Source organism: Amblyraja radiata, chromosome 22 (assembly GCF_010909765.2).
Source record: "Amblyraja radiata isolate CabotCenter1 chromosome 22, sAmbRad1.1.pri, whole genome shotgun sequence".
Lineage (NCBI taxonomy): Eukaryota > Metazoa > Chordata > Chondrichthyes > Rajiformes > Rajidae > Amblyraja > Amblyraja radiata.
Genome location: NC_045977.1, coordinates 12,067,865 through 12,080,620, shown reverse-complemented (window position 1 = coordinate 12,080,620; position 12,756 = coordinate 12,067,865). Strand labels below are relative to the sequence as shown.

The following is a 12,756-nucleotide window of genomic DNA, read 5'->3' as shown; positions in this document are numbered from 1 at the left end:
GACTGGTGTACCATGACACCCAGGTCTCGCTGCATCTCCCCTTTTCCTAGTCGGCCACCATTTAGATAATAGTCTACTTTCCTGTTTTTGCCACCAAAATGGATAACCTCACATTTATCCACATTATACTGCATCTGCCAAACATTTGCCCACTCACCCAGCCTATCCAAGTCACCTTGCAGTCTCCTAGCATCCTCCTCACAGCTAACACTGCCCCCCAGCTTAGTGTCATCCGCAAACTTGGAGATATTGCCTTCAATTGCCTCATCCAGATCATTAATATATATTGTAAATAGCTGGGGTCCCAGCACTGAGCCTTGCGGTACCCCACTTGTCACTGCCTGCCATTGTGAAAAGGACCCGTTTACTCCTACTCTTTGCTTCCTGTTTGCCAGCCAGTTCTCTATCCACATCAATACTGAACCCCCAAATGATGTGCTTTTAATCTGCAATTCCCATTTTCTTTGAATAATTTTGTTAATGTTAATTGGGGTGGTGTGAGGATGGCTGTGGGAGGCTTTTCAGCGGAGCAGTAGATGTGGACAGATCATTTGATAGAGCCACAGTTGAAGTCTTGCAGGATAGATGTGCAATTGGAAGGATAGATGTGAAGGATAATAAAAGGATAGATTTGCAGCATAGATGGCAATCTGAAATTGATTTTCAAAGACAATAGTAAAATATCCAGACTGTTGGTAATCTAAAATAAAGAGGAATTCCTGGAAACAACCCATATTGGAGAGAGAAATAGTTTTGGTTTTCTGCCCAGCTTGATATCTATAAATTGAACTTGGGGTTATTAGATACACTTGCCTCCCATCACTGCACTCAGGTGCACACTGTGTGGGTTTTATGAATACTTAAGTGTAAGTTCTGCAACACTTTGTTGCAGTGAGATCTTTCATTAACCTGAGACGTGTTTAGAATCTTTAGATTTTTGCAATGTAATTTAATGTGAAATATCTGTGGGATCTTTGCAATGAACATTCATGTAATTTGAAATCTGATAAAAGGTATCCTGAATTGTTTGCTATTGGCGATAAACAACATGAATCATCCTACCACAACTAGAGAGCAGTCCTGAACGACTATCTAATAGCCCTGTCCCACGGTACGAGTTCATTCCAAGAGCTCTCCCGAGTTTAAAAAAAATCAAACTCGTGGTAAGCATGGAGAATGAACGTAGCAGGTACATCGGAGCTCGGGGACGTCTCTTAGCGTTAACAGCAGGTACTTGGGAAGACTCGCTAACGGCAGGTAAGCACGGGAAGACTCTTGAAGATTTTTCAACATGATGAAAAATGTCCATGAGAGCCCCGAGTACCGACGAGTGGCCATTACCGTAAATCTCCAAGTTCGAATCAGGGCAAACTCGGGAGAACTCTTGGAATGAACTCGTACCGTGGGACAGAGGTTTATCTCTTTGGAGACCCTCGAACTATATTTGATCAGTTGTTACTGGCTTTATCTTGCACTGAACGTTATTCATGTTATTCCCTTTATCACGTATCTGTACTATGTGGCTGGCTCGATTGTAATCATGTATTGTCTTTCCGCTTTCTGGTTGGCACGCAACAAAAGGTTTTCACTGCACCTCGGTAAACGTGACAATAAACTAAAATCAAACTTAAATGCCTTTAGAATATAATTTGTACTCTACCATCTGCTGTCGTACTGTAATCTTTATTCCGTTTTTTTTAATAGGAAGTTTCACTGCAGGATGTTAGAAAGGAAATCAACTTCTGCCAGAAAGTGAAAATGCCTATAATTGGAGTTATTGAAAATATGAGTGGTTTTGTGTGCCCAAAGTGCCAGGTGAGCTGTGCTTTACATCGAAGAATTTAACATTAACATAAAAAGTACAAACATTTTTTATCTCTTTGCTAATTCCAGCGTTTGTTGCATCGTCACAATCTAGCGTTCAGGCTGTTGACTTTCCCGAGGCTTTTTGTAGTTCTTACACTTGACATATAGCTCAAACATAAGTAAAGTAAATTCTTCTTCAGGAGAGTTCCTAATTCCCAGTGCTGGGAGTATAGATGGAAGTGTGTAATTCACCTATTGTTGAGTTTCAATCTTGACATTAAGCTAGAAAGAGTGCAGAGAAGATTTGTTTGAAAATATTGCCAGGACCTGAGAGGCTGAGCTAGCTATAGGGAAAGGTTGGGCAGGCAAGGACTTTATTCCTCGGAGCACAGGAGGCTGAGGGGTGATCTTACTGAGGAGTATAAAATCATGAGCGGAATAGATAGCATGAATGCTGCAAGTTTTTTCCCAGGGTAGGGGAAATCAAAAATCAGTGGACATAAGTTTAAGAAAGGTAAGAACCAGAGTGGCAACTTTTTCACTCAGAAGGTGGTGGGCACATGGAACAAGCTGCTTGAGACAGATACTATAGCAGCAAGTAAAAGACACATGGATAGGTACATGGATAGGAAAGGTTTAGAGAGTTATGGGCTAAATTTGGCCAATTGGGACTGACTTAGATGGTCAGTCCCTAAGGCAGTATTGGCTTGGTCAAGTTGGTCTGATGGGCCTGTTTCCATGCTGTATGACTCTATGACTGCACATAAAATAGAACTGGGCAAGATAATAATTTCCTAGGGCAGACTTTGTGAGTTTCAGAAATTAAACGGGGCTTGCTTTTTACAATCAGGCTGAAGGGTGGGTAAGGGTGATGGGGAGATTTATAATGATTTTTAGATGAAAATTTATGACTGCCTTTATCCTAGTTTTGCATTGAAGCAGCAACTTAGGACGCCAGTAATATGGTTAGTTAGTTGTATAGCTCTGTATGCAAGCAACTGAGGTGTGAGGACTGAGAACCCCTCCAAAAGGGTACCTTCCATAGGTTTGAATTGTCAAAAAGGACAAATCAAGGGTTAAATCAGTTCTATTTGTTATTGATGTATAATGTTACCATTGGTGGATCTATGTTGCTTATTCTGTGTTCTTTATGCTTACAGCATGAATCACAAATTTTTCCACCAACCACAGGAGGTGCCATGAAGATGTGCAAAGATTTAAACATTCCCTTTCTTGGTAAAGTACCCTTGGATCCCAGGATAGGTATGTCCGAGAACTACCTCACAAAGAACCTCACTCAAAGAGCAGCAGTGATTGCTCTTGGCAACAGCTCTGCACAAGATCACAAGAAATTAGAGTTGTGGATGTAGCACTGTCCATCACACAGACTAGCCTCTTCCCATCGACTCCATCTAAACTTCATGCTGCCTTGAGAAACCAGCCAACATAATCATGGACCATTTTCACCCTTAGTTATTCCATCTCCTTCCATTTTTTAATCTCTCTAACATTATATTCTGCACTCTTGTATTTTTCTCGTAGCATTTGCTGTTGTACTTGTGTGACGTGATTGTACTTGTGTGATGGAGTGTGGAAACATGTCCATCGGCCCAACTTGCTCACGCCGACCAACATGCGCCACCATCTACACTAGCCCCACCTGCCTGCATTTGGCTCATATCCCTCTAAACCTGTCCTATCCATGAACATGTTTAAATGCTTCTTAAACATTGTGATAGTACCTGCGTCAACTACCTCCTCTGGAAGCTCGTTTCATAGACCCACCCACCATCCTTTGTGTAAAAAAAAAAGTTGCCTCTCGGGTTTCTATTAAATCCTTCCCCCTTCACCTTAAACCTATGTCCTCTGGTTCTCATTTTCCCTACTCTGGGCAAAAGTCTTTCTGTTTACCTGATCTCTTCCTTTCATGATTTTGCACACCTCTATAAGATCACCCCTCATCATCCTGCACTCCAAGGAATAAAGTCTTAGCCTGCTCAACTTCTCCCTATAGCTCAGTGTAGAGATTTGACTGGATAGCATGCAAAAATGTTCACAGTATCTCAGTACACTTAACAACAATAAACCACTACCAAGACCGGAGCCCAAATACTACTGCTTTCTTATTATAAGCTGCCGTGTCTTTAAGCCTATCCAGTCACTGCTAAGCTGAAGGCAGTGTACAGGGTTTTTCAAAAATAAATGATTTTGCTTGATCACCCTGAATTCCATTCCCCTTGAGATGACAGTTGACATTCTATTAGCTTTTCTGATTATATGAATTTAGTGATTTGTGTAAACTGATCTTAAATCCCTCTAGATTCCATTGCTTTCTTTTGAGTTCAAAAACTGAAAATAGAATCAACCTACTTTACAAATCTGTCGTTTTCTTCTTATCCATTATATGGTCTCTTTTTTTCTTTCTTTCAATAGAATAAAGGGCCTGTCCCACGGGCATGCGACTCCATGCGGCAAGCGCGACCTAAAGGGCCGATCCCAACAGCATGCGCCTAGCGCAACCTAACGTGGTCGCTTGAGCCATACGGCCTCGCGGGGCCGGTCCCATTTAGATCGCCGCAGCCGTATGGAGTTGTGCGGAGCTGGTCCCGACATCGCGCGGGCTCCGAAAAACTGACCGCGTTCAAAAACTCCTGCAGCTGCCTCAACGCCGTACGTCACATGCGAACTTCCCACTGACTTCGCTTGCACTTCATGTCACTCACTCGACCTCCGCGCAGCCCCCACTTCTGGTTAGGTCGTGCTTGCCGCATGCAGGCGCATGCTGGTGGGACCGGCCCTTTAGGTCGCGCTTGCCGCATGGAGTCGCATGCCCGTGGGACAGGCCCTTTAGATTGCCTTCCGTCTTTTTTTCTAATCTCTGACTATTGTTCCCAGTTCCATAAGTTCCTTTTGCATATGTGGAAAGCAGCTCTTGGGATCTGAGGTTCCTTTTCACTAGAATGGCTGAATAGTGAATGTTCATTAGTCACCAATAAGAGTTTACATCTACACAATTAGTTCCTAAACTAGCTTCCAAATTGCTGATACAGCTCCAACAATCTTCCAAAGGCTTTCTGATTCTTCTATTTTTAACTTCTCCATCCTCAATTTCTATTGACCCCATCCTTGGATAGGCCTTCAGCTGCTTGAAAGCACAGCCAAGGAATTATTTCTGACAAAATGCAGGTTAGCTGATCTAAACCTGGATCACCGATCAGAACATATTAAAGTGGATTGTGACCTTTTTGGGAATTAAAGAGTAAATGAAGTGCTATCCCTTTCTGAAGTAAACATTTTAAATGACAGCTTTTTTTCAAAGTAGGTGATATTGTTTCAATCTTTTTATTTAAGAAGGAACTGCAGATGCTGGAAAATCAAAGGTATACAAAAATGCTGGAGAAACTCAGCGGATGAGGCAGCATCTATGGAGCGAAGGAAATAGGCAATGTTTTGGGTCGAGACCCTTCTTCAGACTGATGTAAGGGTGGGAAGAAGAGAGGAAGAGGCGGAGACAGTGGGCTGAGGGAGCTGAGAAGGGGAGGAGAAAGCAGGGACTACCTGAAATGAGAGAAGTCAATGTTCATACCGCTGGGTTGTAAACTGCCCAAGCGAAATATGAGGTGCTGCTCCTCCAATTTACAGTGGTCCTCACTCTGGCCATGGAGGAGGCCCACAAATTGACCCCCCACATCAGTCTGAAGAAGTGTCTCGACCCGAAACATTGCCCATTTCCTTCGCTTCATATCTGCTGCCTCACCCGCTGAGTTTCTCCAGCATTTTTGTCTACCTTTGTTTCAATCTTTGCACTTCAGGAAGTTAGAGGCCAGTGTTTGCTTCTTAAATGTTTAATTTTGTTGAATAGATTTCAAATATATTTTAATTTCATTACAGGGAAGAGTTGTGACGAAGGCAAATCATTCTTATCAGAAATACCTGATTCTTCTGCAAGTGTTGCCTACAAGGATATTGTTAAACGTAAGTAGTGTTTATTTTTATTTGACCTGGGGTGTATTAACTACATGGAAGTGACAATACGGCAATGTATCAATCTGAACATAGACTATATACCTTCTCTAAAGGAAGTCAAATATTACTTTTATATTGTAGTTATGCAGATCAAAAGTTATTTCAATAATTCCTTCCGATATGAGATCAACTAGAACATCTCGTTCACTGATTGTTTTGTGAAAGCTTCTATTTGTCTGGAATTGACTTATTTTGGAGCTCGTTCAAATTAAAAAGAAACTTGTCTGTGGATAGGACTATTTTAGGAAGGTGGATAGACATTCCTCCAGGAGTCTTTTTTTTGTATATAAAATTGTATGTTTAGAGAATACTCAAGAGTTGTTACACTGGTTCACTGTGTATGATGGACTTCCTGAACATGAAAAGAATAGGTTGAGTGCTTTAACTAAGAAAACCTAACCCAGCAGCTAGGTCACTTTTCCACTGCCCATGCACATTGAAAAATAACAGGTATCCTGTGATCTGATATCTCACCACTAACACAAACCATACCCCTTAATTAACTAGCAGAACAATACAATGTTATTGTCAAAGCTTCTGAGCCCATGTAATTATTTGGCATAACAAATAGTGGATATTACTGGTTCAAGATGATGGTGGAACATAGAATACATACTACATGTGCTGAGTGAAAATGTGTGGTGTAACTAACTCAAGCGTCTTCAAGGATTGTGATGTCCGTTTTGAAATTTAAAACAAAAAAAAAGCACAAAATCCAAAAAATAATTTTATTTGTAGAATATTTCACAATGACAGGCCCCATTCCCTAACCTGTCATAAATACACAAAGAGAAGACTTCAAACCTGGAGACACTGGTAATCAATTATAGGTGATAATCAGTTAGCTACAAATAAAGTTTTCAATGGCAGTTGCTTCATTCTTGACCATTGATTTTTCTCTACCAGACGGAAAATCTGTCTAATATCTAATAGTTTGTATCAGCAGTCTATTTAAAAATAGTTATACAGCGAATCTAAATTACTGTACATCCCATCATGGATAAAATGGAGATGTTTGATTTATGTCTGCAACTCCTCTTCCTTATGCCTTTGTAACATATTCCACAAATGCATCCTAGTCCATGGGTTCAGCACAAGGTTTGGCATCAGCAATAGCTGCAGTGGCCACACAATCTCAGTTCCTGAATCAATGAAGTAAGGATTGTTGATGTTATCGAAGCCTTTTGTTTAACTCTGTAGCTGACTAACAAATGGTTGGCATAGTTAAAGCATCTTGGCTTTTCAATCCTGCCGATTATCTGCTCTGGATGGTTTTCCAACCGAAAGATCTAATACCCGATCTTTTGTAGACAAAAAATGCTGGAGAAACTCAGCGGGTGAGGCAGCATCTATGGAGAAAAGGAGTAGGCCAAGTTTCGGGTCAAGATCCTTCTCTGTCAACCTTTGATTTTTCCAGCATCTGCATTTTCCTCTTAAACATACCAGATCTTTTGGTTGCAAGCCACCAACTGCATTTTGGTCTTTCCCACAGTAAATTTTAACTGGTATACATTTAAATAAGACAACCTTGCTGCATTAAAACTATCAGTAGAATTAACATTTGGAAACATTTCTTTGCCAGTCCTCCAGATTTTGTGGTGTCCTTCAGATAAAAGTTCCCTGCAAAGCAACTTGTAGATGAGAATATGCTGCAATTTAAACCATGAAAAACAACCTTTACTTGAATGAAAGTTGTCAACACGAATTGTCTTAAGCCTTTCAACTTACTCTACCAAATTTTCTAGTATTAAAGTGGTTCCTGGGTTTGCTTCACCATACTATTATAAAAGCTCTAATCCTGGATATTACTGCACCTTTTTACATACCAATATTCCACTCTCCATTATCATATTTTTAAAATTATATTCAGCTGCTGGATATTTGACATCAAAAGCAGCTTGTACTTGTTTATGTGTTCTCCCTTCATCAGGTGCCTTGTGTTTTGCTTGCAGTTTCTCACCATTCATTATTTTCATCTACACTCTTAAGAGTTAAACTCAAGTTCCCCAAAATAAATCAGAAATTGAAGTAAGCCTATTCCACTTGTTCAGTACATCTTGTTATGTCTGATGTAACACTAATAACTGAAGCATGCTACCCAACTTAATTGACACAGGACAAATCGTAAATGCCTAAAATGTCCAAATACGTTGGCTATTCCAAATGAAAGACATCAGCAGGAAACATTGTCTGTGAACTTAGTAGGTTCACCTGTATCTTGTGGGACGTGCATTGCAAAGCTAAATAGAGAAATGATTCAGGACTTTGTGTAGTCAACAAATATTGGTTGGGAATAACTGGATAGCATTGCATTGAGTCCGTCTAAAATATCTTCACCACAGCAGGATCTAGTGTTTATATGTCCTTAGTCCTTCCAATATCTGTCCCTCATGATAGTGATCGTTAGCTCAACTGTGCTAGGTTTGCCTGGGATATCTTCAGAAATATAAAACATGTATTTAATTCCAAGTTATATTTTGTGCCCTAAATTTCTCATGTTCTTTTACAGTGTGCATCATTTCCTTTAACTTTTGCACATGCACATTTTAATTGCTTAAAAAAATTGTTTTGAAATAGGAATCCAGGAACACTGTGACACACACAGTTCTGAAGTGGAAAAGAATGCCTGATGTGAACAAGAAAATTCTGTGCAAGCTGCTGAGTGAATTTGAACAACTTGCATCCATCAGTGAAGGCACTCAAACAAATTCCATTGGTCTATTTGAATCATTCCTTGTACGTAATCTCAGACTCTTTGCCACCTGACCGCATTTCTGTACAAAATTATGCTTTTATATTTCAATGGCTTACAGAAATAACCCATGAATGTTAAGATCTGTAGTAATGTCAATTTTTGTATAATACATTAGAGGTAAAAGTAGAGAAATAAGAGAACTGTGATTGGGTGATTTAATTATGATGGCAGGAGGAGTTAAATAAAGAAAATTCTTTCTGTTTGGCTGCACAACAATATACAATGGACGTTCAAGCAATTGACACAAAATTGTTCTTGTACTCTGATAAATCATAGCATTTTGACAGCATTAGATGCAACAGATAAGAATTTAAATGATATATCCAAAAAAGATATTAATCTCTAAACTTAATGGTTTTTTTTGTTGGGTTGGGTTTGAAGAAAATAAAGCCCGACAATAGATGCTAGTTAATTGGAACACATAATCTTAAATGTTTTCTGTTGCAGTGTGGTATCACAGTCTTTGACTGATCATCAGTTTATACTGCAAAAAACATGTTCTCTCAGCACCAGCCACCTCCACAATAATGAAAATCTGGACCATTGCTGGACAGGAGCATTTGTTTTCAAATGATCAGTAAATAATACAGGTGACAGTTTTGCCAAAGGTTCAAGATTTTGGAAATCATCTTACCTTTCTTGCCCATAATTTCAATTAATTTATTTGAACTAAAGTGGTGATTGGGTGTTTAAGTTTTTGTATTTGTAAAGATAATTGATGTGTATGAAGCAGAGGTGGGTATAAGGACACAAGGTCCTTCCAATTTACCCCAACTAACAATGGAAAAGGGAATTGTAGATTTTTTTGTTTCTTCACCAAAATAACAGAAGTCTGGACCACAGCCTGAAAAAATGGTGACCTGTAAAACCACAATATCTTTGAGTGCAAAAGTATATTGTGTTCAAGAGTGCATGACAAGATTGAATTATTTAAGATCAGACAATAACAATCATGTAAAGTAATAATTTATTACTGAAGTTAACTTCAACTGTAAGCAAGGCACTGTACTTTCAGAACAAAATATTTTCTAAAATTTACAACATAAATAAACCATCTTCAACTGACATCTTTACTCAAATGCAATTGCAACTGCTTAGAAATAAATCCACTTCGTTGGTACAATACTTAATTCTTCAGCACCAACAAAACTTAACTGAATTATTTTATTTTCCCACATTCGGTGTTCCACGATGCCTGAGAGTGACAATAAAATAAATATTTTGTAATGACTAGATATTTACGACATGCTTAGAATATAAACTCACATTTGTTTTTACTTTTCAGGCAAAGAATTCTCATCAAAAATAATTGGGGATCTTTGTTACACCACACCCGCCTGGTGTGAGAGTCTAAGACTGAGGCTCTGGTGTGGGACTCTATGTAGAGTCCAGCGATAAAGCATTATGACTAATGCACAAACATTTATCACACCTTGTGCTTGCAGTTCCACAACCAGTACAGTTCGGGCCATTGTGGGTGCTTGTGTAGTTGAAGACTGACAAGGGGATTTCAACATTGTTGCACATATTTGCATAATTTTACTCAGTATTCTACTTGTGTGACTTGAGCTTCATCACATGGCACAACAGGGATTGTCTTACTTTCAGGGAAAATGAACAGCTGGTCAAGGTTCTTCTGTTCCTGGATTTCAAATTCAATCATCTAACCAAGTACATTAAATAGCATGTCTTTCTGTGAAAATTATTTAGTTATATTGTACACCTATGTTTGGGCTGCACTGAACTGATTTTCACTGCTGAGCTAAGAGTCCTTTCAAGGATAAGCAGGCAGTAGTTTTAGGAACAACTACTCTGTCCGCCACTGCGGCCCGGGGACTTGCTCACCGAAGACGGAGGTACCGCTCACTACGTACCAACGACGGAGGACTTGCCGGTAGGCCCGGCTGACCCACTGCAGACTCTGAAGCCAGAAGGAAATTGGCTGGGGGGGGGAAGGAGGAGAAATAAGTGGGAGAGTGGGGTGGGGGGGGGGGGGGGGGGGGGGGGGAAGGAGGAGTGTGTTAGCCTTGTCCACAAACACTTCACCCTTGACTGTAAAGAGCTAATGCAATTCTTCAAGTCAAGCCAGGATTTGCTCTCTATTTCCAATCTCCTGAAGTTTCTTGCCCTTTTCCCCTTCTTGCTCATTTTCCAAAAGCCATCTGCCTTTTTATCTTCTGGTTCCCACTTAATCTCAATCACACGATTACACTTTATGCCCTTAAACTGATGGAACACCTAGCTGGAAACAGTCCATGAAACTGATTTTTATTCAGAAAATGTCTTGTTAAAGGGGTTAAAGTTAATATGATCTGTTGAACAGTGGAAACGTGGCTAAAGGTTCGTACTTTTGAAATTTACTCCAGATTTGAATTAAATACCAAGTTTTAGCGTAATTAAAATAGAACCAAAATATTTTTTAGTTTTACCACAGGCACAATTGTAACATGAAAAACAAATATAAGCCTTTCGGCTTTTGGACCAAAATGATTTATTTTCCACATGCAAAATCAGTTTATCCCATTAATTTCACATGATTGAAGAACAAATACTAATCTTGAAAAGAACAGAGCTGGAAGGACAGGGGTTGTATTTTTGATTACAATCATACAGTTAGAGCATTACAGCTTGAAGATTAATAATTGCATTCTTTCAATCATTTGTTCCCATGATTCAAGTTGCTATTGGGAGAATCTGGAGAGATCTACAAACTGCAGGGCTAGTGCGGGGATGCAGGATAAGAAATAAAAGAACCATAAAGGCTTATGTTCAAATTGGGCATGAATTGTGAATCCATTTAAATCAATCTTAGCAGCCGGATCACATTTGTAATTCAAAATTGTTGTTAAATATTTCAAAATTGCATTCATTTAAAACCTGCATAGTATAAATAAATAAAAAACTGACCCTAACACACACCGAGTTAAAGGATATATGGCTAATATAGTCAATAAAGTTATCCAGAAAGATTGAACTGATTAAGTAAAATCAGCTTAGACACAAAAAGCTGGAGTAACTCAGCGGGACAGGCAGCATCTCTGGATAGAAGGAATGGATGACATTTCGGGTCGAGACCCTTCTTCAGACATCTTTGGTGTAAACCAGCCTCTGCAGTTCCTTCCTATGCAGTAAAATCAGCTTAATTGGTATACAACTGTTACATTGTGTTACAATGGAAGTATTTGGCAAAAAATATTGGTGAATAATTTCCAGCTGGGAACTTCCTAATAGTGTGCATGTTCATTATGGAACAATGATCACAAACAGACCAATTAAAAATATCTCTTAAAAAAAGGTTAGCAGAAAATAGTGCGAGAAAGTTGTTGATAAGAAAATTAAGGAATCTACAAGAATCAGCAAATGTTAGCATATTTCAATTCAGTGGTGGCAGCCTAAAAAATCATACTATGCTCTCACAAGGTTTAAGGCCCTTATACATTTTACTTCACGCATGATGAAATGCTCATGTCAGACGGAGCACAAATGGCATTGGGGGTGGATAGAGTCACAACTCAATTTGCTTTACAGTCCTTGAGATGTATACAATTGTGCAAAGTAGGCAGTGCAGCTGCCAATTTGTCCAAGGGCTCAGAAACAATGTGGTAATTATGATATATTTTCAGTGATGGTTGAGCTTTAAATATTGCCCAGAACACTGAGGAGAACTCTCCAGTTCAAATTTTAATGACATTTTACATGCACCTCAGGACAGTCTTAAAGAAGACATCCCACTAACTTATTAAGAATTTGAACCCACATGAATGTTCCTTACCTTAACATCAGTGACAGGATAGCATTTAAAATGAAAAACAAAATTATGAGAAGACAAAAAGTAAAGTACAATCAATAGTTCTTTGAAATTGAAGGCGACAACCATATATTTAATTGGAGATATCATCCAATACAAATATTTCTACATCACTGCAGAAAGATTGGAAATAATTACTTCTGAACGATTAAAACGCTTACACAGGTTGTATAAAAGAAAATTCAATTTATGTTGGAACAACTTATGTTTGATAAAGATTTTTTTATTTTCAAGGTAATTATTCATCTGATTCACCTTATTTTTCTTAATTTACGACACTGGGAGAGGGTGACATGAACGCTATCTGCTGCATACCTGTAGTTTACAGCTCTCCAAATACGATGTCCGACTGTAACAAATG

General features: G+C 39.1%; 2 protein-coding genes across 6 annotated transcripts in view; one reads left to right on the top strand and one right to left on the bottom strand.

Annotated features, from left to right (window-relative positions):
* The window catches only part of nubp1 (nucleotide binding protein 1), a 62,899-nt gene extending 53,247 nt beyond the window's left edge, over positions 1–9,652 (top strand). For both annotated transcript variants that reach the window (XM_033040422.1, XM_033040421.1), the window contains 4 exons: positions 1,705–1,815; positions 2,967–3,069; positions 5,698–5,781; positions 8,410–9,652. In XM_033040422.1, the coding sequence (XP_032896313.1) occupies positions 1,705–1,815; positions 2,967–3,069; positions 5,698–5,781; positions 8,410–8,462 (351 nt within the window). In that variant the 3' untranslated portion in view covers positions 8,463–9,652. The remainder of the gene's footprint in view (positions 1–1,704; positions 1,816–2,966; positions 3,070–5,697; positions 5,782–8,409) is intronic.
* The window catches only part of tvp23a (trans-golgi network vesicle protein 23 homolog A), a 33,198-nt gene continuing 29,979 nt past the window's right edge, over positions 9,538–12,756 (bottom strand). For 2 of the 4 annotated variants that reach the window (XM_033040423.1, XM_033040425.1), the window contains exons 7-8: positions 12,711–12,744; positions 9,538–9,782 (exon numbers count right to left, since the gene is read on the bottom strand). In XM_033040423.1, coding sequence (XP_032896314.1) covers positions 12,718–12,744 — 27 coding nt within the window. In that variant the 3' untranslated portion in view covers positions 9,538–9,782; positions 12,711–12,717. The other 2 variants (XR_004415302.1, XM_033040424.1) reach the window with 2 other exon arrangements.